The sequence below is a fragment of the Pseudochaenichthys georgianus genome, chromosome 10 (genome assembly GCF_902827115.2).
Source record: "Pseudochaenichthys georgianus chromosome 10, fPseGeo1.2, whole genome shotgun sequence".
NCBI classification, from domain to species: domain Eukaryota; kingdom Metazoa; phylum Chordata; class Actinopteri; order Perciformes; family Channichthyidae; genus Pseudochaenichthys; species Pseudochaenichthys georgianus.
The window spans coordinates 34,250,213-34,277,381 of record NC_047512.1 but is presented as its reverse complement, the minus strand read 5'-3'; the positions used below and the strand labels follow the sequence as shown (position 1 = coordinate 34,277,381).

At 41.8% G+C, this 27,169-nt stretch overlaps 1 protein-coding gene across 4 annotated transcripts in view; it reads left to right on the top strand.

The window, feature by feature from the left end:
• The window catches only part of il1rapl2 (interleukin 1 receptor accessory protein-like 2), a 630,266-nt gene that overhangs the window by 405,376 nt on the left and 197,721 nt on the right, over positions 1-27,169 (top strand). For all 4 annotated transcript variants that reach the window (XM_034092584.1, XM_034092583.1, XM_071204669.1 and 1 more), the window contains exons 5-6: positions 16,061-16,247; positions 16,328-16,481. In XM_034092584.1, the coding sequence (XP_033948475.1) occupies positions 16,061-16,247; positions 16,328-16,481 (341 nt within the window). The remainder of the gene's footprint in view (positions 1-16,060; positions 16,248-16,327; positions 16,482-27,169) is intronic.

Genomic DNA, 27,169 nt, shown 5'->3' with positions numbered 1-27,169 from the left:
GAAACTAAATACATTTGCACACATCGTGTGTCCATATCTTTCTGTTTCGGTGGTCATGCCACAACCGTGCACGTGCGTGCGTGAGTCATGGTGAGATATCTGGATTAAGAGGTTGCTTTTTCTTTGCACAGTATGAAAGAAAGGCGAAATGAATGGGCTGTGATTTTAGTTTTTTGAAGCAGAGGTCAATAATGTGTACGGCCCTCGGAGGATGTTGAAAACATTGAAATGGCCCTTGAGAGGAAAAAGGTTCCCCACCCCTGGTCTAAATTAACAATCGGGACGGAAATGTTCGGATCTCCAAAGGGAGGTTCTGTGAATAAATTAAAAATCAAGAACCGAAATAATTGAACTATTCATATCTTAGACTGCACTGTAACTTTTATCTTTTAATGTTTATTGTATTAGCTTTTCTTTTTAATAACTGATTTGAAATGCCATTTTCTTAATGTCTTTCATTTTTTGTTTTTCTTTTAATGTTTCTTTTATTATATTTTACTGTTTTTAAATGCCTTTGTCTGAATGTCTTTCATTTTTGTAAAGCACCTTGAATTGCCTGGTGCTGAAAGGGGCTATATAAATAAACTTGCCTTGCCTTGCCTTGCCTTGCCTTGCCTTGCCTTGCCTTGCCTTGCCTTGCCTTGCCTTGCCTTGCCTTGCCTTGCCTTGCCTTGCCTTCAACACTTTGCATTACCTGGAAATGTAACACGTTTTTTAATTGGTTGGCTTGCTGGATGGGTGAGTAAGTGTCTCATTTGGTGACATCGTGGCTGGAGAATTGGTTTGGTGGGGTCTGTGGTTGTTTGGTTTGTTGGCAGGACTACACACAGACTGGCGAACTGACTTGCTGGTGATATTGATATTTGCCTGAATGGTTGATGATTTAATCGGTTCTCAAGTTGGCTGGATTCACCGGCCTTCTCATTTCCTGACTGGTTAGCTCTGGCTAATTGGTGAAACTCTTGTCACAAGAAGGATACAAGCAATGATTGTTTGTTCAAATGCTCAAGACTTACCTTGTAGAGGTTGCTTTTGGGTAAGGGCACTGAACATGAGGAGAAACATCCCAAGCTTTAGGTCAGTTAGGGTCTAAATCAGTAGTTCTCAACTGGTGGGTCGCGGATGTGTGAGTGAAGAAAAAAAAATAGAAAAAAAAAATTGTAATTGTTTTGGTTTTTTTGGGAAAAAAGTCAAACTTTTACACCGGAGACCATAAATGGTTTTGAAAACTTCTGTCACGTAGTGATCATCCACTCAATAAAACATCTTTGCTGATGTTTTTTCGAGGCTTCTGGCCAATCAGAATCAAGATTGTTGCCGGAAGTCCCCACGGAGAATAACTATGCGGTAGAACTATTCTTTATGCATCCATGGGTACAACTCCTGATACAAATGAACACATAATGAAATATGACCCCCGGTTTGATGATTGACAGGTCACAAAAGAATGGGAGCTATCTACCCTTACCCACAATTTAAAGTAATTCACACAGACTCTCTCCTCTTTGCTCTTCTCTCTGTGTGGAGCAGCAAGTTCAGCTGTCAGAACAAAGTGAAACACAAACAATGGCATAAAATATAATTAATATATCGGGTTGTAATACATTTATTTATTTTCTTCTCAGAGTGTACCAGAATGCGTAGTTTATATGTTAGTATTTCTAAAAATGCTGAAAAGCGTATATATTACAGCACGATTTTTTGTTGAATAGATTTGAGTGCTTAAAAATGTTGGGTTGTGATTTATTGACAATGTAAAAAGTGGGTCCCGAGGCCTGACCAGTTGAGAACCACTGGTCTAAATTGCATATCATTCCCCATCTGTCTCTCAGTTCTCAGTTTGGGTTGTATTTCAGAAGGATTACGGAAAGACTACAAGCCTTACTTTTTGCTGGATGTATCATGGTTCAAGCAACAACCCAGTTCAGGTATGATACAAGCAGTTCTTTCTACTTATGGAAATCGCCTTGTGGAACTCTGAGGTCTGGTCTTCTAGTTTCCTTTTAACCTCTCTACAGTCCATTTAAAATAAAAAAAAACACAAGATGCCCATTAATCATTTAAAAAAAGTTAGCCCAAAGGACTTTCTTGAGGGCCCAGAAACATTTTCAGGAACGCAGAAGCCTTACCTGAATAATCAACCTGTCATGTGGAGGCAGAGCAGGTTGGAGCCAAATGCAGGATGTACCTTTAGTGGCAGGGCAAGGGAACAGAGTAGGGCAAGGCAAAACAAACGGAAACAAAATCCCCGACGAACAAACAAGGATCTTACTAATACCGACAAAGCAAACAAGACTTAAATACATGCAGAGCTAATCACAAGGACAAGACATAGCTGGGGAAGGCAGGAAAACACAAGGGCAGCAGGTGAAAGGTGGAGGCGTGTGGCACAGTGGTTAGAGCCTTGGTGTTGGGATCAGTGGAGCACAGGTTCAAACCCCTCTGCAGTCAGCATGTCGTTGCGTCCCTGGGCAAGCCACTTCACCCCAAATTACTCCTGTGGGGATTGCCCACAGTATTGAGTATGCAAGTCGCTTTGGATAAAAGTGTCTAACAAGTAACATGTGAAAATGATCAGGTAATAACACAGGCGGAATTACACAGACAGGAAGCACATATATACAGACATAACAGGGATGGTGACAACATCTTAACAAAGCAGGTTTAACTTTGGTTCATCAGCTAGTGTTCCTGGTAGCCAAAGGTCTCTGCTCTTGTGGTCATAACTTGTATAGGCCCAGGAACTATTTAGCAGCAATGAAAATGCCAAACCTATGTGTCATCATTTCTAAGCACGCACTGAATTTCTGTTGAAAGAAGGGTGGACATTTTTGTGAAATGTTAAACTTAGTTATGTAGTTGATTCCTAGTCCTATATATAACGAGCTGAACAAAAACAGAGTGAACAAGAGAACTGACTTATAACCATTTAGAAGTTTTTATGCATCTAAGCCTGTCCATATTAATAATAATAATAATAATAGCTTTGATTTGTATAGCGCTTTTCAAGGGACCCAAGGTCGCTTTACAAGTAGTAGGGCAAAAAAAAAAAAAAAAACATAACAAAACAAAAGTCAGACAGACAAAACAACAGATCGATTAGGGGCCGAAAGCCTTGGCAAACAGATGGGACTTGAGGGCCCTTTTGAAGGCGTCAAGTGTGGGGATGTTTCAAATCTCCGCAGGGAGAGCGTTCCAGAGGGTGGGGGCTGCCACACTGAAGGCTCTGTCCCCGAAGGTTCGCAGTTTGGTGCAGGGGGTGGTAAGCAGGCCAGAGTCTGAGGACCGCAGGTTCCGGGGTGGGGCATGTGGGTGAAGGATGTCCGATAGGTACTGAGGGGCAAGGGCATGGAGGGACTTGTAGGTAAGGAGGAGGACTTTGTAGGTGATGCGGGACTTGACTGGCAACCAGTGGAGGTGGATGAGGGTGGGAGTGATGTGTTGCCACGGCTTTGTGTGCGTGAGTACCCTAGCAGCACAGTTTTGGACATACTGGAGCCTGTCCAGGGTTTTGTTGGGAACACCGAACAGGACACCATTGCAGTAGTCCAAGCGGGTGGTGACAAACGCATGCACCAGGGTTTCGGCAACCGACTCCGAGAGTGACGGTCGGAGTCTGGCAATGTTCCTTAGGTGGTAAAAGGCTGATTTGGTCACAGATTTTACGTGGGAATGGAAGGAATGGGTGGAGTCAAGGATGACACCCAGGTTGCGGGCTTCAGGAGATGGGGAGATGGAGCAGCCGTCAACCTCAAGGACGAAGTCACCAACCTTCTGGAGCAGGGCCTTGGGTATATTGTTTGTATCTATTACTAGTTTGTTTCCCAAAAGGTTGTGGTAGTAAATGCTGCAAGTAATGTTTTTACGAGGGAAAGTATTGCTACATTTATAGAACCAATCTAGATGGCCGTTTACAGCACAGTGGAGTTAAACGTTTTTTTAGCGAAAAATTATATCGTAGCTTTAGTAGACAGTATTCGATCAGTTTCAGCAAACTAGGTTGTTTTTTAAAATAACTAATCAACGCTTATCTTTAGAATCTTTTTACCCTCCAAACTTTATTTTAAAGCAAATTAAACACAAGCTTGCAGATTCATGTGGTTTGACACCAAAAATGTAACTGCCTTTATTGCCTGATTTAATAAAGCTTTAGTTAATACGATCTGGTATCTGATTGTATTGCAAGAGTACATATTATTAGACAACTCATTAAAAGCGATGTCAGAAAAACTCATTTGTATTGTGGGCCAACATATTTCTACAAAAATCATTTCCCGTAGACCGGTCTAAAAGGGGCCTATGTTGGCCTATATATTCCTGCTGACTTTTTCTGGTTTTATGAAACCTGACTGTCCTCTTTTAGGAACAAAGGCAGAAGTGGATGGCCAACATTTATACATCAGCAAAAACAACCTCAGAGGAGTTCTGGATAGATTATTCGACATATAAACTGGCTTATTTTTTACACTGGAGACCATAATATTCACCCTATTTAATTTAACCTTGACTAAAATCTAAGTTACTCTTGTTAAACGCAATGAACCAATTATTAACCATAGATGTAGTACCTAAGGAAATGCTCATTTCGGTCATTTTGGAAGGTTTTTCCAAACAAATAATGTGCTATCTCTCAGCTATTCCCCTGTGGTGTTACTAGTAAGATGAACCACCTGCCTCTCTTTGCTTTAGCGGATGAATATACTCCCTGTGGACACTCACTCAAAAACACACATAATTGTCACTAGGGTGTTTTCTGATGCCAGACAAATGTGTAACCTTTCTCTTCATCAGATTAACAGTCTCTGAGCAGGAGATAAACACAGCGAGTGGAAAAAGGAAGCGACAATATGATAAAGAGAGAAAGAGACTGGAAGACAAACAGACAATAGCAATATGAGGGTAGAATAGAGAGGACAGGAGAGCAGAATGGGCGAGAAGTAGAGTGCGGACATTTGAAGTTTCTTTGGCAGTCCTCTATGACTTGGCAACCATTGAGTCGGTTCTACTCTCTTGCCAATGTGGACCAACATGTGCCAGTATATGCCAACTTCAGCCACTGCTGCTCTGGCCTGTCTTTAAAAACAAAAAAGTAGGCCTTGGTTTCCACACTTTGATGTTCACAAGGTTTTTGGTTGCTCTGAAACACAATCTGGCTTGTTAGTGATATGGAGAAATGAACTACGTCACAGGAGAAAGGAGGGCAGGGGAGGATTTGTGAAAACCAAGCAACCTGTGTTTCAGAATGGTCATGTTGGAAAGCCAGCTCTCGATAGCAATGGTCGTGCTTTGAACCCCAAAACATCCACAGCTGTTGTATAATGCTGTGTTTCCACCTCATGGTGTGGCACCACTAGACATCATTTTGAAACCAGCATATTTTCTCTAGTTTTTTTTTCCAATTCTAATTGCACCCCTTCAGTGTAGGCGTGGTTCTCAACTAATCACTATGGTGAGTTCGCATTTAATATCAAGAATTCTTCCATCTGAAACTAAACAGATGAAAGCCTACAATTCATCTATGTTTCACCATAATTCAGGCAGCTTGGCTACCAAAACATTGCTGGTTTGAACAGAAAGTCCTGGCAGTCACGATCCAATCGGTTGTCTGCAGGTAATTACCTCCACATTAAACTTTCAACTCAACTTGTTTGATAGTTTGACCGAGGCCTCAACCAGCTCTGACTAGGTGATTCCAATGCCCTTCAAGGCGAGCGTTGAGATATGATACCCCCACTTGGTCCTGGCTCTGCACCTCAGTCTCCTTCCAGCTAGACTTGCCTGGAAAACCTTTTATGGGGAGGCAACCAGGTGGCATCCTCACAGGGTGCCCAAACCACTTCAACTGGTGCCTTTCTACGCAAAGGAGAAGCAGATCCAACCAGGGTCCCTGGATTACTGAACTTCTCAGTGTATCCCTAATGGGGATAACAGCCATCCTCTGGAGAAAACCCTTTACTGGCCGCTTATTTCCTCCATCTCATTCTTTTGATCATGACCCACCCTTCATGACCATAGGTGAAAGTAGGAAACTAGAACTTTTGACATTTAATTAAGTTAATTAATGTCATGAATCATCAGATGTTTATGAAGAGAGATTTTTAAGTTTATCCTAAGTATCTATTTTGAAATTATTTTGTTCATATCCCAAAACTCAACAACACATATAAACTAGGGCTGTCAAACGATTAAAATTTTTAATCAGATTAATTACAGCTTAAAAATTAATTAATCATGATTAATCACCATTCGAACTATGTCCAAAATATGCCATTTATTTATGTATATTGTTGTGGGAATGGAAAGATAAATGAAAGAAGGCGGATATATCCATTTAACATACAGTATGTATGTTTATTATAACATTTTTCTGCATGTCAAAATTAAAGACAACCCACACACCTATCAATCATCAAACCGTGGGGTCTTAATTCATTACGTGTTGATTTCTATCAACGGGGATTACTTCAGGAAAGTCGACAGGGGGGGGCGCGCTAGTGGAGTAATTCGTGACCACAGATGCGGCTTTCACACCAGTGCTTTTCAGTTTCTAGCTCCGAGCGGGAGCTTTTCTGGTTCAGCTCCGGTTTCCCTTTTCAGCTCCCGCTCTGTGCACACCGCCCACTGGCGCCCCAGAGCTGCCCTTGCTGCGTCATGACATCACCGTTTACATCGCTGATTTGCCCCCCAACGGCAGCTCACAACAACAACAACAACAACTGCGTCGGGTCGATGATCGTGTTGCTTGTAATCACACGAAGCCAGAATAAATTGAATAACGACTTCTCCAACCTTATACTTTTCTCCAGAGTGCCGTGGTTCATTGTTTATTAATGTGTTTCTGCAGCATTTACCGACCGCTGCAGTGCTGCTCTTCCACGGGAGTTTATTCTCCCGTTAGCTCCCGGTTAGCTCACACTGCAGCGGCCGCTCTAAAGTATTCACTGTCCGACTCACACAAGCAGCTGATGCATATCCCCAGTTCCCCTTAGCCTAAGGCTGCGGCCCCACGAGGACGAAAACGGCTAAACGCATAGGATTAACGCAAACGCAATCGCAAACGGCTTCCGTCCACATGCAATAATTATCTGGATAGTGTCTGCCCACACGAGACCGCTCCGTTTAGCTCCAACCGCTGGAGAAGCTGCAGTACATATGCCGAGCCTGTACGTGGCGCTGTAACTTCCTCCACAAAAGCAGCGAAGAAGCATGGTTGTCATGGTTGCCCTTCTGTTTATTCTCCGCGGTGGGGGCCGAGGGAACCGGGCAGAGTTTTTCGCCAGTCAGCGTGTATTAAAGTTGAAATCTTCCGGACACAATTATAAAAGTGCCGGTCAAAGGTCTTCTTTGTTATTTATTGAGCTTTAAAACAAATGAATAACGACTCTATATAATATAATGATAGAATACACGGAGCCTCTCTTTTTCCTCCCTCTCTTCAGACAGCGTCAGTGTCTGTCTCATGCAGCAGCTCATCCAGTAATGAGTGACCCGGCCGACTGTAAAAATAAACATTGTTATAACTAGTTTAGGGAGTTTGAGAGGTAATTAAAATAGCTAAGGGTGATGATCTGACTTGAAGTGTGTGTTTTGCTGCAGCGGGAGGAGCTGCAGGTGGGCAGAGCTGCGTGTCTCCGTCCTGTCAGATTAGACTTCACTCGCATTTAGGTCCATATCGAGAGAAAGATAAATAATCTGAATTCAGGGTGCAGTTTACTTTGACGCGGGGGTGAGCAGCAGAGGTGGGGAGAGGCGGGGCTATTGCCTCATCATTATTGCTGTAGATGTTGCACAAACAACTGTAGCATGGTCAATAGCGTCCGGAGCACGATAGCAACTCTGCGATCCGCCATTGTTGTTGTTGTTGGTGGCGAAACACTTCAGCACTGGCGCGGGGTAAGCGGAGGTGAGCAGAAGAGGTGGGGAGAGGCGGGGCTATTGCGCAATCACTATCAGTGATCTGAAAATGTCTGTATAGGGCGCACACACGGAGCCGTTTGACCCCCCAGAGAGCTGTGTATGCCTTTCTATCCACCTTGGGACCCGTTGTCGTTTCCTCAGTCGTTTAGTGCCATATTCGGTCGTCCTCGTGTGGCCGAACGGTCTATATGACACTAAACAGTAACGCAAACGACCGAATTCGTCCTCGTGGGGCCGCAGCCTCATTGAGTGGCAATTAGTTGCTGCTAATCTAATTAACGCCAGTTTGTTTGTTAATACTGTGTGCACCACTAGACACTAACCGACACTAACCGAGATTGATTCATTAAAAAAGTCTTTGAATTGAATCATCACTTCATTTGAATGTTTTGTCTGTGGTTTAAAGTCTCCATAGGGACATGGGGCGGTGTGGTTGTTGCTTATCAGTAGTGACACATATCGATCAATGCTTCACAGGTTGGGGTTGCTGATCTGACACAAAGTAATCTCAGCACTCATGCATATATCTGACCTGTTATACAGCACACTGACACATAGCCTAGAGTTGTTGAACAATTTCAAATGTCAGAGAGTTCACACTCTGGCAATATATATGCCAATAATAACTCTCTTAACTAATTATTTTACGTGCCAGTGCATTTTGATGCAGTTTTGTACGTTTTTAAAATCACAAGGTCTTAAAGGAATACTTCCTCTACCAAGTGATCATTTGTTTATCAACCGTTCACTTCTTGTAACCTTGAATTCCTAAAAAAAACAGTTTTCATGTGAATGAATCATAAGTGAAAAAAAGTCTTTAATAACTGAGATAAATAAAATAATATTTGTATGAACTCTCACACAAATTGCCTTTTTCCATTTATAGGCTCACTACTTCATAAACACATGCTAAATCTTCAGCCTTATAGGCGCAATAATGAGACTGACTTTTTGGAAGTGTTAGTAATTAGTAAGGTTTAGTAAGGTTTTAGCAAAATTGCATTTTTCAATCAATCAATGTTTATTTATATAGCCCAATATCACAAATGTTACATTTGTCTCAGTGGACTTCACAGTGTGTACAGAATATCATAAATGTGACAATACCCTCTGTCCTTAGACACTCTGTCCTTAGACCCTCACATCGTACAAGGAAAAACCTCCAGAGAAAACCCACAGTTTAAAGGGAAAAATGGGAGAAACCTCAGGGAGAGCAACAGAGGAGGGATCCCTCTCCCAGGACGGACAGACGTGCAGTAGATGCCGTGTGTAAATCAAAGAGATAATACATTTTACAGCGTAGGTTGACCAAATGTTTGGAAATGCATGTGTCTGTAATAAGAAGATGAATCCAAGAGGATGTCAATAATCATGTGGGAGCCATCAGGGAAGTAGTATGGTGAGAGTCAGGCAGGACCGCAGAGACAGGTTCAGCCACGACTCGAAGTCCAGGACTCAAATCCAGAACTCAGGATAGAGGATCCAAGACACAGGATCCAGGACTCAGGACTAAGGATCCAGTACTCAGGATCCAGGACTCATGATGCAGGATCCAGGACACATGATACAGGATCCAGGACACAGGACAGGCAACAGGATCAGCCTCGACTCAGGATCCCGGCGTAGATAGACACCAAAAAGAAATTTGGGGGAAGCTGGGTTATACGGAACATGAGAGTACACAGGTACAGACAGACAGAAGGAAGAAGTAAGGTGTCCCCGACAGTCTAAGCCTATAGCAGCTAAACTAACGTGTCTACGTACATGGACTCCCTTAGGATAGGTTGAGGGAAAGGGGTAGCAGGTAAGAGGTAAGGAACAGAGGTGGAGAGGCACAACGTGTCTACGTACATGCACTCCCTTAGGATAGGTTGAGGGAAAGGGGTAGCAGGTAAGAAATACTTGCTACCTGCGAAATAATTTAAATGTTTTAAATTATTTCGACTGAATAAATATTACTCTTGCTCCTGTTGTGTCAACGTTTTTAAACTGATGTGTTGATGTAGTTTTCTTTTGTTGAACGATGCCCCTATTTTCTTTACTTAAGGGTTAACTTAATAAAGACTATTCTCCGTTCGTGAATTCTTAAAAGTATTCCAGAAAAAACAAAGCTGTTTTTTTACAAATTTGAGGTGGCAGCAAGTGAGTTATTGATGTACAAATGATTATTTTGGTGTGAGAAGTTCTTTGAAAAGGCCCTAAGGGCTTTTGTTATCATTATAAAATGACTTGCTGTTTTCATGGATGAAAATGCCAAGGAGCTGTGCCTGAAAAATAATAAGTATATTTCTCTGATCCCTTTTTAAAAAAAGTTGTTTATCCTTAAGGGTTGCCGAGGGCTGGAGCCAACCCCTGTCATTTGTGGAAAAGCAGGTTACACCCTTGACATAACAAGAGGCATAACCATTGACACTAACATCTAGCCCTAAGGGCAATTTATTCATCGGCAATAGATCTAACCTGCATCTGTTGGAAATAAAAAAGTTCTTGCTGAGAGGAAACCACTTTATTGTGCTACCTCTCATAGACAGTATTTGATATCACCATATGCATCACTGCTATAGAAATACTGTAGCCATGCTGACGTAGTTTCTGATGGTCAAAACAGGCAGTGTCAACAACCATGCTATTTGAATACGGTCGGTACGCAACAAATACATACTTATCAGGGTAACCATAGTAGGTGGAGAAATATCTCATTCATGGACACATGGTTGTGTACCTTTTCACAGAGGTGTGCATCAAATTAATATACATTTTGAAAAAACTTGAATGGATATTTGGCATTCATTTTGGCCTTTTAAAAAACATTTGTATTGTTCCGGGGCGTTTCCTCTTGGTCTGCCGGATGTAAAATTACAGGGTAAACACTACGTTAATCAGTTGTTGAGTCAAGTTGGTCGCAGACAGATTTAGCTAGCTCACGTCAGCAGGAAACCGATGGACTGTCCACTCCAAGTAGGGAATGAGTCCTTACCCCAAGTGAAGGAGTTCAAGTATCTCGGGGTCTTGTTCTCGAGTGAGGGTACACTGGAGCGTCCGATACAAGCGGCCGAGATGGGTTTTCTCCGCAGGGTGGCGGGCGTCTCCCTTAGGGATAAGGTGAGAAGTTCAGAGTTGAACCGCTCCTCCTTCGCTTCGAAAGGAGCCAGTTGAGGTGGTTCGGGCACCTAGTAAGGATGCCACCTGGGCGCCTCCCTAGGGAGGTGTTCCAGGCACGTCCAGCTGGGAAGAGACCAAGGGGTAGACCTAGGACCAGGTGGAGGGTAGATCAGTTACATTTTGATAGATCTGAGAGTAGGCTTTGACTGTATTTAGTGTGATTAGTTGCTTTTTCCCACCAATACTATGCGCCCACATTCTTTAAACATTTACTCTTTTTTGGCAGAAAAAACTTCAAATAAATTAAGATGAAAAAGTTTGTGCAAAGACAGTAGACCTTATGTATAACCTGTATGTGCATCCTTATGTAGAAGCATTTGTGTTCAGATACGTGCATTGACATAAGTGTGTGTGTGAGTGTGTGTGTGTGTGTTTCTCAGCATGCGCAGGTGTCGGCGCTCTCTCTTGCTGCCTGTTAGTTAGATTGATAGTCAAATTAATCCGCAGCTCCGTCCAGGTATAAACACGCTGCCTGCTGGCCAGGATACATCCCCCTCTATTAACGCCGTAATTCAACACACCCTCCAGCTGCCTGCCCTGATCATAGGAGGGTAATTGCAGAGAGCGCTTGATTTACTGATGGCGAGGATACAATGGAGTTGGTAAGGGTTGATTTGGAGATTAATTTAAGGCTCATTTTGAATTTATGTAATTGGAATTTGTGTTATTTGATGACAAAAAACTCTCATCCAATATGCACAAATATGAAACACTAGCGGTCAGCCAAAGTACAGAGAGCCTGGAGCTGTGATGTAGCAATGACGCTGCCCTGCTGGAGGGCACTTGGGAAGTGATTGTGGACAGATGTACAGCCATCCGATCAAATTATCATCAGAGTGCATTGAAGAAAGAAATCATTATAGCCTCTATGTACAAACTGTCTGTGCACAAGTGTGATAGCCTCCAACAGTGCTTTTAACTCTAACATGAACTCAGGAGATGAATACTCCGAGAACGGAATTAAGACTAATCCAATTAGCAGACTGTCATAATTTGTAGCAACGGATTTGTTTTATATTTTTGAAGCTGTACATTGTGATTTCCATGTCATGCAATTTTAAGTCGTTTTTTCCCCTTCTTCTACTTGACATTGTTGCCAGTTCCAATGTAAGTTCATGTTTGTTCACACCTGGCATCTGTTTCAGCATGGTAGCACATTCCTCATTTGTGTTATTCGATGGGGATACACACCAACACACGCAGTGAGATCCTATGTTATATTCATAGGTGTCTTCAAATGAAAATACAGGCGACCAACTGTACCCTTTCCTAGCCATGTTACAAAATAACAAGCCACACACTACCGACCCCACAAACAAACAAGCACACAAAAGCTGAGTGTGTGTGTGTATCAGATTTGAGCTCAATTTATAACTTGCTGATAACAGAAGGGTCATCAATGTCAGCCACTCACATTAGACACAAAATGGCATCCACAAATCTTTCCTTTCACCCTTTAAATCTCCTTTTTCACCTCATTCATCTTCAGGAGGACAAGACTCAGCTTCACCAGACACATTTTACTTGCATTTATTTTCAAGTCGGGCACATATGTGTAAGGCAATTTCCCTCCCAATGTTTTGTATTACTTACTGTTAGTCCTGTACAGAACAGCAGAGGTCACTTTTTGTTTGTTGCCGACTTCAAATTGTATCCGCTGTTATCGGGTGTCATACAGCCATAAGGCATGGCCCTGCTTTACCTTTTCATTGGCTTGTCATTGTTTTGCAAGTCTGAGTCGAGTCTCAAGACCGAGTCAAGTCTCAAGTCAGGATAGGCAAGTTCAAGTCAAGTCCAAGTCCTAAACTTTGACAAAACGAGTCATAAACTAGTCATTATGTGCTTTTCACCAAATGTAATGACATTGATCAACAGAATAATACTTAATAATCAAACTGCTCTTTATCAGTCACATTAATAATTTAATAATCCATTTTCTCTCTGCTGGTAAAGTAACGTGTTTTTTTTCTATTTTAAGAGGGATCAGTAAGGTAAGGCTACCGTGACGGTTTGATTCAGAAGGAGTTTAATTGATAAGATCCCTGATGTTGAGATGACCAGAATGTTTATTTCCACTGTGTACAACATGTTGTAAGGGACCCACAATCTATCTTTATGCCAGGGATAATGTGCAGCCAGGCGGTCTCTATGGGGAAAAGAACACCTGCATCTAGATCCCTCTGCAGGTGGTACTTTAAGTATATTTTGATGCTAATACTTTTGTACTTTTACTTGGAACATTTTGAATGCAGGACTTTTTATTGTAACCGAGTATTCCTATACGCTGGTACTTTTACTCAAGTACAAGATCTGAACTCCCCCCCCCCCCCCCCCCCCCAAAAAAAAAAAGGTTATTTTCATTTTACAAATCCTGCACTCAGCTTTGCTTTCTCCAATATCACTGAAAAGCAGCCAGATGCTGCTTATTTTTTCGGTTTTCGCTAATTTCTTGACTTTTTCCAACGCGCTTGCATTTAAATCCGTCTCCCCGTCGCTCTGTGCAGCTGGCCTGTACCACTACACCTGCTGTGCCCCCCACCCTTCTTTCACATAATGGTATGATCCTAGTGTGTCCTCGCATATGATGGGTGGCCCAGCTAAATAAAGTCCCGCCCCTGCCTGCAAGGATTCTCAGCAAGAGTATGGGCGGCTGAAGATTCTGCTCTCCCCAACGGGAGTCTGCTCTTCTAGCGGCATCTCACGATCAGCGTGTTGGAGACCCCTGAATTAAATGATCAAGTCACCTCAAGTCAGAAGGCTCAAGTCCAAGTCAAGTCCCGAGTCATTGGTGTTCAAGTCCAAGTCGAGTCACAAGTGTTTTGTGATTTTGTCAAGTCGAGTCTCAAGTCATCAAATTGGTGACTCGAGTCTGACTCGAGTCCAAGTCATGTGACTCGAGTCCACACCTCTGGTGTTTGTTATAATCTATGGATAAGCCAGAACACAGGAAAAAGGATAAAAGTGATACGCCTATAAAGAGTGACTTATTTAAACATGACAAACCATGATTTTTGTCCTAAATGAACCAAGTAGTTTTGTTGCACAAACCTCACCCTGTAGCTTCTCAATGTTAACGCACATTAAACTTCAACCGTTTCACGATTAGTGGCTAAATTCAATTAGCTGTTTGCATTTTCAGCATAATATTTCAGCAATTCTAAAACCTTTATTTGTTTGTATTCAATAATCCTATTATTACACTGTATCTCTCAATTACACAGTAAGACTTCAATTCCTAACTGAAGTTATAGGGGTGTAACGGTATCCGTATTCGTCCCGAACTGTCACGGTTTGGCACATGCAGTCACACGACGAATACACCTTTTTTTATGAGTGGGAACAAAGTCTGTCACTGACTCAGGGCAGTATCCATTACACTATATATAATCCAGTAGGCGGTATTGCTTGATTGCCAGCCGCCCTTAAACAACAAATGAAGAACAAGAAGAAAACACAACAAAACGAACAAAATACAAGAAGAAAAAAAGTTAGTGTGGCAATTTCAGATAACACACAGGAGCTAGAAGACCCACCTGCTTCTTTTAAATCAGCTGTGTGGGAACATTTTGGGTTCCCTGTGGACTACAATAACGATGAAGTGTGCGAGTGGTGGATCAGACGAGGACGGTGTGTCGGCGTTGTTAGATAGCGGTGCGGTATGCTAATGGTAACACACGCCAAACATGCTAAATCATATCAGAAGGCATCACCCAGATTTGCCGATCTGGATCACCGGAGCCCGGCAAAAGACAACAGCAGTTCAGCAGCTGATCCCTGCTGTTTTTAAGAAGCCAATAGACATGAAAGCCGAGAGACCAAAATAAATAACGGAAGCTATTGGCATATATATTTCAACGGCAATGCGCCCTGGAAACACTTTCTTATTATTTATTTTGTAATATGCACACGCACACACACACACACACACACACACACACACACACACACACACACACACACACACACACACACACACACACACACACACACACACACACACACACACACACACACACACACACACACACCACACACACACACACACACACACACACACACAACTGATTGAATAAGTGGCAGATTCACTTAGATGAGAGGTTGTTATAGGTAGGGCAGGTCATGTGCATGTGTGGGAGAAAAAGAAATAGAGATCAATGAGGTGCTTTGTGTCTGGAGGTCAACTTGGGAGAATACACACAGCAAGGGTTACACGCACACTCTCGCAATCTCACACACTGACACACAAAAAACAATTACCATCACCTTGAGCAGATGTTGGGACTTCAAATACAAAGCAATTTTTTAAACACATTGTGTCAAACACATCACAAGACACAAGTAACTTCAAGGATGGATGTACTGTGTTATCTATATCCTCCAGCAATGCTCCATTACAAACACGACCCATTTTCCACTGAGCCTACCTGTCTTTTAAGTGTGTGCTTTAGTTCTGTTCTTGCATACCAGATCCAATTAAGATCCATGATTGCATTAGGTGTGCTAACCTGGTGGAAAAATGTGGCTTTATGACACTATATCACAAAAAAAACATTTGATTATGTATTATTATTATGTGGAGTCGAGACTCTGGGTACCTGATAATTGTAATTCCAATATTGACTTGCCTGTTAACCACTCTTCAGTAATGTTCTGAGGGAAATCAGTGGCTCTTAGGCTCCTGAATGCTAGCCGCTATGTTTGCCTGCTAGCTTGTGTGTCTTTTGTTTGATCCTGGGCAAGTATGATGGCAATGTTCTTTTTTTATCAGAGTCTGTTGAAAAAAAACAATGCTTGCTACGACTGACACAAAAGAGCAGTGCAAATTGTGACCTGCAAAATGCTCAAACAATGTAGGGCTAACAGGAACTGTAGAGTCGGGACATCATTATTTGTGGTTATCCTTTTCAAATGAGACAATCAATTAGTCCAACAAAAGAACACATTCAAAATGTAGACAATGTTGTGTTTTTAATCTCTTCAGGAACTCAACATACTGCATGAAAGTGTCCATGTCGATGACTGTGGACCAGAGCGATGAGGGGAAATGCTTCAGCAGCAAAATCCGACACGTGGAGAAAGCCGAAATAACCCACAACAAAATGATCATCTGTCCTGATATAGGGGACTATTTGGCTCCATACAAGCAGCCACAGATGACCTGGTATAAGGTAAGACACAGAAAAAGACTCAAGACATCTTTTATTCTTCTGTAGTCTGTTCCACTTCATCAGCATGTGTCTCTTCTCAGGAGTGTGAACGGGTTGAATGGAGAAGCTCCATCATTGTTAACACTACACACGTCTGGATTCCTGAGGTGGAGGAGGGTGACGGGGGAAATTACACCTGTGAGTTACAGTATGGCTCCAGACATGTGCGACGAACGACTCTACTCAAAGTCACAGGTAGGACACATAGATAACTTGAGCAATATCATGTGCCGTCTTTCTGCATGGATTGGTGGATGGATCCTTGAAAAATAGAATGAGAAATGAAAGAGTTTAGGACAGACAACAATTGAGAGAGGAAGCATTGAACCTAAGGATTGGAATTAGAAATGGAATGATATTGATTAATCCTCAGGAAATCCTTCACCTGGACCTAGGGGAATCTAACCAGAGGGCCTGAGGCTGCAGTCCTGCTCATAGAGGGTCAGGAGTTCACAGATGTATCTTGAGCCTTAGGCCTAATGTACCCTTTAATGTATGCTTATTACAATTTTGAAACCAATTCTGAAAGCTAGTGAAGGGAGGCACACATTGAATTATTGTGGGCAAGCTTGCTTGAATTTGTTAAGCTTATTGCTGCAATGTGAAGTTATTACAATAAAGAGAAGGAGATCTCTGAATATATCAAATGTGATTGAATGGCATAAAATAAAGGCATGGTAAAGTTGCCTTATGCAGTGACAAAGAGGAGGTCACTGATTCATATCGGTTGCAATTTATTGTCAATAAAATGAAGGAACATCAGACATTCAGCCCTAAATCTGATCAAGGCTGTAAATGACATGTACAAGATTGGGATTTCCCGCTGATGTTATTGGTAAATAAGTTTGGTGGTGTTCAATTTATTTTTGCTAGAGATGTTGCTGAGAGTAAACAAAACACTAGAGTGGTCTTCCATGACCCATGTGGCTTGCAAAAACACGGCTGGAAAAGAGCAAATAGAGCGAAATGAGGCATTGCTAAAATGCATGATCCGTTTGGTATTTTGAAAAAAAAACGTCACAGACATGTTTTATATAGGTATGGCCCTACAATATATGTTTCAAATATAGCATGATAGTAGTGATGGGAATTCCGGCTCTTCTTGGTGAGCCGGATCATTTGGTTCGTCTCACCAAGAAGAGCCGGCTCTTTCGGCTCCCAAACGGCTCTTCAGTTTACCACATATTATACCTTTTATAATTAAATCAAATGTAGCCCTGTTTTGACTAATGATTTATATGTGTCCACATATATCACTTACATTATTCAAGACATCCTTTGTACTGAAGTATTCAAAAGTAAAAATGAGATGTTTAATATAAATGATTTGATGTGGCCAAATGTTTTCATTGCATTTACAGACCCTCTCTGATACCACCCAATGAATGCACTGACTTGCTTGTAGAACCACGCTACACAAAGCAGATAGCAACACCTATAAAAACTTAAGCATAGACATTTAAAAAAAAAAAGGGGCTACTGTATCAACATTTTAAAATTATATTTAAAGAAAAGGCCCTGACAAAACAGCAGGGCTCTATTTCAGTATTAACTATAGAAACAGTCAGCAACAGCTGACATCAAATCTTTGCTGAGCCTAAGGATAATCATAAATAAATAACATAGTGAAAATAAATATATTGCAATGCTCAGTACAGCAGCATCCAACCGTCTCTAATCATAAAAAAACATAATAAAAATAAATGTATTGCAATGCTCAAAACAGCAGCATCCAACAGTCTCTAAACCTTGGATATTACATGTCACTGCATGCATGCACGGAGCAGCTGTAGCGCGTTACTTAACGTTTGTATTACTTAACGTTTGTATTACTTAACAAAAAAACAAACAAAAAAACGGTTCGTTCGCGGGCGCGAACCGACTCCCGTCGTTCACTTAAAAGACAGACACATGATAGGTCCACTTTAATGTAAAATAAGAACTCATTATGCAGAACGGTTACTTTCAGAATAATATATATGTATAACGATAATATGTTTTTGCTTGATAGCTTGAACATTTACCCCAGGTAAAACTAAACGTGTTGATTGTATTTGATATACATCATGTCTTGCTACTGTCCTTTGTGGGAATGTTTAGTTCTCTGTAAATATTATTAATATGGTCTGGATGTACTCTATAGGAAAAGTGAGATAACTTCTGTTATGATTCGGCACTATATAAATAAATGGAATAAAATGTATATACGTGCATTATACCCCTAAGAGTACTTTCGGGTAAACTGACAAATCAAAGAGAGTGGGCTCAAACCAAATGCAGGAATATGTACTTTGTCCGCTTTTAATATGCAATGGATCTCTCAGTGACTCCAGAGCATCCATTATTTTTGACAGATGCCCAGACTCAGCAGTACATCATTCATCATTACTACAGCACTTTTAAAGTTTCATTTTTGCACAATACAACTCTTCTCTATAACAGCGGAGTGCTTTTACATTCTTGGCACCATTTTGGGTATTCGCTCTATTTGCTTTATCCCCAGATTAAACATACATTGTGTCAAGCTGCAGTAGCTTTGGTGACGGTAGTTGCATTCGGTAGTTCCATCAGCACTTTTTCACTGTGTCAGAGTGTGGGTGGGAGAGGGGGGGCTGCTTTCTCTGAGTGTGAGCTTGTGTTTTTTTATTGTGCCATGTGCAATATGCATTTTGATATGAACAACAATGACAACATAGAGTTTCTACATAGAAGATGTGTGTTAATCCAGTATTTCCTACATATTGTAATGTGTGTGGTGGGTTGTATAGTGTGAACACAGATATGTCTTCTTGAACAATATCCACTTAGAGTATTCTGTCTTGCATTAAGGTCTCCATATCTATTACATTTTAATACCCAGAACCACACTCTTTCATCTTGCACTTTGTGATCTGGTTCAGATATATACGAAAACCTTTTGTTGTCGATGCAAACTTAATTTGTCAAGGAATTATTCCCCCTCAGATCCCTTCATCTCCTCTAACTGGTGCGCAGGTGCGCATGCGCACCCCCCGCCAAAAGAGAGCACCGGATCATTTGAAAAAAGGCGTATTTGCGCACCAACATTGAGAGAGAGAGAAAAAAGAGAGATTAGAGAAGAGAGAAGAGAGAGATAGAAAAGAGAGAAGAGAGAGAGAGAGAGAGATATTTGCGAGTTGCATAAGACCTGGTAAGATAGCAGGGTTTCCCACACATAGACTTTACTTGGGCGGGCCACCCAGGTATATTAACGGCCGCCAAAGTATAATTCGCGAGCTATTTAGGTTTAATTGTTTTAATCCGTCCGCGTGCACGACGGCATCTGCAATCCCTCGCTCTACCACTCGCTATCGCGTGAAGGGTCTGCCTTTTCCTGTTCACACCGCAGCGGAGCCGCCTCTAAGCTCCGGAATCCGGTTTGTTTCAAGCACCAAAAAAGTTGTCGGTCTAGAAAGCAAGCACCGCATACGTCACGCTTACGTCGGAGGCGGGGGCAGGGACAGGGGCATCAGTTTGAATGTTATACCATAGTGATTAACAGTGTTGGGCAAGTTACTTCCAAAATGTAATATATTACATATTACTTATTACTCTCTTTTGAAAGTAATAAGTTACATTACAAAATTACTGTCTCTGAAATGTAATGAGTTACACTACTTTAGTTACTTTTTAGTTACTTTCACCAAAATAACCGCAAAAGAATGGCTAGGTATTTTAAATGCTAAAATGTAGTTTAGTGCAGCTCATTATACATCCAGTGAAGGGCAATGTGGTATAGCATAACAACTGTGGAGGCCCTTAAGGCTACTGACAACTTGTATTAAGTAAGTAAACACTAACAGGACACGGAATGGGCTCTGTAGTGTGTTTAGCATGTGGCCGTGTGCAGGCCCGGCTCCAGAACAAAATGACTCAGGGTGCCTCTGAGGTTACAGGGGGGCAGCAGCAGTAGGTTTACATGAGCAATAGTGGCCGGCAACAGCAATGAGAAATAGCATTGATGGTCCCAATGAACAGACTATGGCATTTGTTATGTTTTGAAACCAAGCAAGTGAGAACATTTCAAGTGAGTTAAAAGTGCAATCCTGAAATATTTCATATAGTCCAAAATGGACTGTGGCAAAGAAAAGCACAAAAGCTTCAAAGCTGTAGCCTACTGATAAAACAAATGATACATTTTGTAAATCAAGGCAAATATTATTTGAACCAGCTCATGGTTTGAAATGGCAAACATTGAAAAGCAAAAGTATTATTAAAACCATGTAGCCTACTAAACATCACCTTGGTCCCATCATATACTCTGGGAAGAGAATATTTACTGTGCTTGAGAACTGGTATCACATCATCAGGTTGACTTTGTGACCTGGAGATCATTTCAGCTGCAACATCAGCTCGTTGATAAGCTTGGGATATGAGATATTTTTGTAGCCATTCGTGGTGAAGGCATCTGTGCTATTGTGTGCATTATTTTTGACCCAACATTTCTACAGGCATGGCAGAATATGGATCTATTTTCACATATTCTAGCCCTTGTCTATTTGTATACCACGAGCTGCAAAATGACCACCTAACCCCACTGTACAGGCGGGTACTTGTTTAGATATACCTGGGCAGGCTCTGTGTTGCCGTGGTATCCTGGCTGGCACCTGCGGGCCGCAGAGGGGCGGCGTAGTTTCGGGCGATGAAGAGTGCTGCTCCGGGGTTGAGGGCGGCGAGTCAGGCGGGAGTAAGCTAGTGTCCACAGCGGAGGGTCGCGTGATGTCCCCATCTGACCCGTTGCTACGGTCTGCAGTAGATGCAGTGTTGCTGGCGTTTAGTGATGGTTGCTTTAACCATTTTCGTATAAATGATTATCCACAGATGTGTGTCACTGCTGTGGAAGCGCTTTGGAAATGATGCACGCGCAGCGGAGCAGGTCACGCGCACCTGACACAATTTGTTGTTGGTATTTTTCGCTCCGTTCTCTTTTTTGAATAGAGGGTGCGTAACATTCAACTGCCCGAAGATCCCGGCGCGAAGCCTGAAGAGTAAACACCAGGTTTACTAATCTACCCGCACAATTTGTCTGGTGTCGGAATGTCTCGCTATGTTAGTACATTGTTAAAAAACAAAACACCATTTAATTTCGGGTTAAAATGTGTTGTAACTGCGTTACTGAGCATTGTAACGGGTAATATATTACCCACATTTCATTAGTAATGCGTTACATTACTTCGTTACAGCAAAAAGTAATATATTACTGTAACTCCGTTACTTTTGTAACGCGTTACACCCAACACTGGTGATTAATGCTGCAAAGCTGGGTATTTTGAGCTTGGCGCATGCAGAGGCTAACAACAGCTACCTCTAACGCCATTGAATAGGACGTATATTTACCTTCTTTCTCCTACGGAATCGTCGTTGAAGTTGATGATGATGATTGTAAAGAACTTTTGAATGTAGCCTGTAACGACTGTAAAGTTGGTAGTAAAGTCGTCCCATTTCTTCCATTTCGTTTCGACAGAGCAAAACCAAAACGAGTAACGCTTCAATACAATCGGTCATTGTTGTTGTTGTCGATGTGAGGGGGTTCCGCGCGGTTTGGCTTTATGAAGCAGGCACGCAAACAGTTACGTCATGACGCAAACAATGACGCAATGACACAGCACCAGTCGGGCTCTGAGCGGTGTGAACAGAGCAGGAGCTGAACCAAATCCCTATCGGTGGTGCCAAGTCCCTATCGACTTCGATAGGGACTTGGCTTGGGAACTGGAAGGTCCCCAGTTCAAGTCCCGGCAAGACCAAGTGCTACCGAGGTGTCCCTGAGCAAGGCACCGTTCCCCACATTGCTCCCCGGGCGCCGTTCAAAATGGCAGCACACTGCTCCTAACACTAGGATGGGTCAAATGCAGAGAAATCATTTCCCCACGAGGGATTAATAAAAGTTCATCTTCATCTTCATCTTCAAAGAATCGGATCCGAACCAGAAAAGCTCTAGCACGGAGCTAGAACGGGAAAAGCGCTGGTGTGAAAGGGGAATTAAATACTTTGATTGTGACTCAGAAACCTTTTTTGCTTTAAACCATTCTTTTTTCAAATGGGGTTGGTTAACACGAGAATGGTGAGATTCCCTAACATTACAGGCAGGCTATATTGAACATGTAGCGTATGTGTAGTGTTGCAGCAGTCCATTTGCAAGCTCTTGATCACTTCTACTACAATCAATACAACTGTAAGTACAACAGGAGTGAGTGCAGCAGTGTGTACGTGCTATGGAGATCCTAATTTCTCGTATACAGGTTTTGCTTTACACATCGAATAGCGTAAGTGCCAAGGTGACACAAATCAAAAACCTCAAGGTAACGTGAGGTCAAGAAGGGAATAATTTTGTAGGGAATACAAGTAGTGTAAGTACATTTCAAGCTCTCAGCAAAAACAAACTATATAAATATGTTCAAAGAGTTGTTTTATGTCATTAGTTCAAATTGCATGCAAAATGATCGCAAGGACACAACAACCCAGCACCAGGAAAAGTGCAATATAAATGTAATGTATTATTATTATTATTATTATTATTATTATTATTATTATTATTATTATTATTATTATTATTATAATATGACACCACAGTGAAATACCCAGTCACTTTTATTGTCCTAGCTATATTTATTTACTCTCCATCATATCCTCGTGTTGTTTTTGCGGGCAATACAAAGATAAGCAAACTAACATGGGAACGACACTCAGTGAAGCAATATAAGCATTCATTAACCACGATTTGTGTTTCAGCCTGATGCCACACACATTAACTGCTGAGGGGCCAATTTATCCCGTCCTGTTTTGGAAGCCACCATATCGCTCTGACTCTTATTACTTCCTAGCCTCTCTTCACTCCTCTCTATTTTTGTCCACATTTAGATCTATGAATCCGCTGTCCACACAAACAGCTAAGAGCCAAATCTCTGATCATTCCAAGCCAATGCTCATGACCAACAGCAATATTTGCGTGTGTCTCTGTACATGCACAAAAATACAAATGTGTGCATGTGGTGTTAGATTAGCTACATCATGGTTTCCATCTCATATCGTGGGAACAAGGATTTCTTCAACGTTAGCTCAGTATTTCTGACAGCACTCTTCCACTGTAAATGATTTTCAGTGAAACAAGCCCTTAAGACATCTGTCAGTGTGTGCCAGGCCTTTGCTAAACATCTCCGTCCTTGATACTGTAGCTAGGTCTGTGTCCCCTTGGCAGCAGTCTTTATCGCCGTGCTCTCAACAATAAATGGAGATTAAAGCAAAGACACAGGAAGAGCCCGCAGATCAGCTGCCGGCTATGATTCCAGAAAAATACACTTAGCTGAAAAGAAGTGCTGGAAATAGACCAGAAGTCAGCTGTGAGATCAAAGAAAAGCCTGCAATGGGGGAAAGATGTTCTAAATATCTCAAAGTGCTTTATTCAGAGCTTAGTTTTTTTTAAACATGCAAAGCTTTTAATTAACCGATGCCCCCGAGGATAAGTGTTCACTTTATAAAGCTGGGATAAAGCACTTGTGTTAACAACGCTGTTCTTACTGTCAACTCCTAGCCCTGGGATGTTGTTGTGTCTTGGCTAACTTTCCAACATCTAGGGTCACTGTAGTTCAGTGCTTGTCTTGAGTTACTGAAGGATTAGCACTTGGATGAATTATCAAACAATCAAGTACAATTAGTCATAATACAAAGATTACAAATTACATTTGGATGCTAAGAAAAGTTGGAGAAATTAAGATGGACAGCACTCCAGAAATGTTGAGGACTGTTGGAAATGGTGCTCCAGCGGTTGTGTTTCCATAAAAACAAAACAGCATTTTATATTTTGAAAGTGCCAACTAAAAAGTGCACTATGCTCCAGATTTGTCACCCTTTCACCTATCAATGGACTAAGTCCGTACAGTCTCTCTAAGAGTAAAAATTGCGGCAAAAGCCAGGATTATATTGAAGTTGTAACATGCCTAACTTTAGTGTATCATAAACATTGGGTGTTGTAATGCTCTGCAGAAGTCCCGGTTCAAATCGAGATGATACGTTTCTATCAATGGGCAAGACCCAAAAAAGCCAACATTTGGGCTGTAACAGACTGGCTAATGTTTGTTTATAGCCTAGTGCAGTGCTTCTCACACTTTTTTCACTAATGTACCCCCTTTGAAACATTTTCTTAGCCAAGTACCTGACCGACCCCGAACATTTTTGATCGAAAAAGCCTATATAAATAATTACAATATAGTCATGTTCCATCAGTGTGAGATTTATTAACTCCTTCATCCATGAATTACAACAAACAAAGAACGAACACATTTTAAAACAGATTTTTTTTTTCTCTCTCTTCTCTTGATCACCCTCTCATTCTTCTCTTGATCGCCCTTTCTCTCTTCTCTTAATCACCCTCTCTCTCTTCTCTTGATCACCCTCTCACTCTTCTATCACCCTCTCTCTCTTCTCTTGATCGCCCTATCTCTCTTCTCTTGATCGCCCTCTCTCTCTCCTTTATCGCCCTCTCTCTCTTCTCTTGATCGCCCTCTCACAGGAGAACACTTCACTGTAGGGTTTCTGCCATGTCTCCACTTTAGTTTGACTCTCTCTCTTCTCTTGATCACCCTCTCTCTCTTCTCTCTCACTTCTCTTGATCGTCCTCTCTCTGTTCTCTTGATCGCCCTCTCTCTTCTCTTGATCGTCCTCTCTCTCTTCTCTCTCTTCTCTTGATCACCCTCTCACTCTTCTATCACCCTCTCTCTCTTCTCTTGATCACCCTCTCTCTCTTCTCTTGATCGCCCTGCCCTCAAGAGGCATTTTGTTTAATTAGTTTTGCTTAATTATTTGTCATTTTTCAAGCTGCGAGATGTTTCCCTACGTTTGTCATGAACAAGTATGTGTCAGGAATGTAGCGTTTGGGATTTATGGCAGTTTTAAAAACAAATATGAAGGCAAATTTCAAGATTTCCTACACTCTAGCTGTGACATCACGCACTCTAGTTAATGTTCAAATCTGAAGAAAGCCTCTTTACCAAGGTCTGAACAATGTTTAATATCTCTAAAAGTAAGAATCATATTTAAAAGTTGTGTTACACGAATAATGTCAGAAAGATGTCTAACATTTTTAAATTGGAATGAGGTTTCTGAGTGCAAGTATGAAGGAACAGTTAGTAGTTGAAGTCGCATGAAGATTGTTCAAGTCTGAATATTTTCTCCATTGACTTCAATGGTTAAAAATGTGATGAATTATGGGATGTATCTCTGGAATTATGAAAGTTATGAATGATAAAAGTAACAGCACTCGATTCCCGACTGAGCTGAACATTTTGATGTTTGAACAGAGTTTCTGCGATGTTCAATGCGGGAGGAGAAGACCGGCAAAATAACGGGCGGAATAAAATTAAAGAATTTCGTTCGTAGAAGAACAGATAGTTGGAATGCTGTTAACAGCATTCCCACTAAATAAGCAGTCTCTAATGACCACAATGCATGGAAGGGTTAAAAAAAACACATTGTAACAAAAATGTGCAATTACAAAATAACTATGTAATAACACTGCAATGACAATATTTATGAGTTTTAGGTCCATTAAACTGCATTTGAAAATCCAGGCTCAGTCTGTTTCTCTGCTTTCTTTTGATCAGAGTCATTGCAGAGAAGGAGGCCTCATACAAATATGTGGATTCAAAGGGCAGTAGCTGCTCCAAAGCTGTTTTTCCCAGCTCAGGATGCTCCTTTTTCACACACACCCAAAACTGCGTGAGAGTGGAGTTCTCAAATGTCATCTTTAGGCCACGGTCAGATGACACATCCAAGAGTTTTTCCTGGCGACAGAGAGGCAGCTTTTCTCTGTTTGCTTCTGACAGAAGGAATGGGTTTCTTACCCAATCGAGCTGTGCAGGTTTCTCCTCCATGTCAGGAAAGTACGACTTGAAACTAACTATCAGGTTGGCCAAGTGTTCCTCTATAATGGACTTGACTGGAGCACATTCTCACTGGAGAGGAAAGCATCTACCTGAGGAAAGCAGGTGAGATTCCCCTGTGCACATGCCCGTTTCCACAACTCTGCTTTCTTTATGAAACCACCAACCTTGTCATACAGGTTCAGCATGTTGGTGTCCTTGCCCTGCATGCACACATTCAGCTCATTCAATTTGCTGAATATGTCTTCCAGCTAGCAAAGCTTTGCAAGCCAATCTTTGTCCTCAAACAGTGTGGCATAGGGAGATCCTTGCTCTGACAGAAAGGTGTGCCCCTCCGATCGTAGCTCCAACAACCTGCTCAGTATCCTCCCCCGAGAGAGCCAGCACACTTCTGTGTGTAGCAGTAGTTGGGTGTGTTCAGCTCCCATGTCCTCGCAAAGGCGGTGAAACAGACGTGCATTGAGTGGCCTTGACTTTATGAAGTTAATCACTTTGATGCTGTTGTTCAAAACGTCATGCAACACAGGACTCAGTTTTTTGGCCGCCAGTGTTTCCCTGTGATTATACTTGGAATTCTACCGAGGCCGACGTACTTCGTATCGAGACATTTCTAGGATGCACATGTGTAGACTCCGCGGTCTTAAAATCCCCACAATGCTTTGCGCACGGACCAATTTCCAAATCTTTGGCGGAAATCAGGCTCCATTTAAGGCGGGCCTCGCATATGACGCACACCTGTTAGCCTGTTCCACAATTCTTCGTTTTCCAAGGCTAGGAAGGATTCTTGCCTCGCTTCTGAAGCAAGTGACTCGGAAGACATGTACTACCAAGCAAGCGTCCTCGACATTGAGAAACACCCACAGTCCCAGTCTGTTCTTGCATCAAAGATGCTTTCAACTCATTAAGTCGTCAGAAAGTAATTTCCTTTCTCACAGCGAAACCCATCACACTCCTCTAGGTTGAACTACGCTGACAAAACACTTCAAGGGT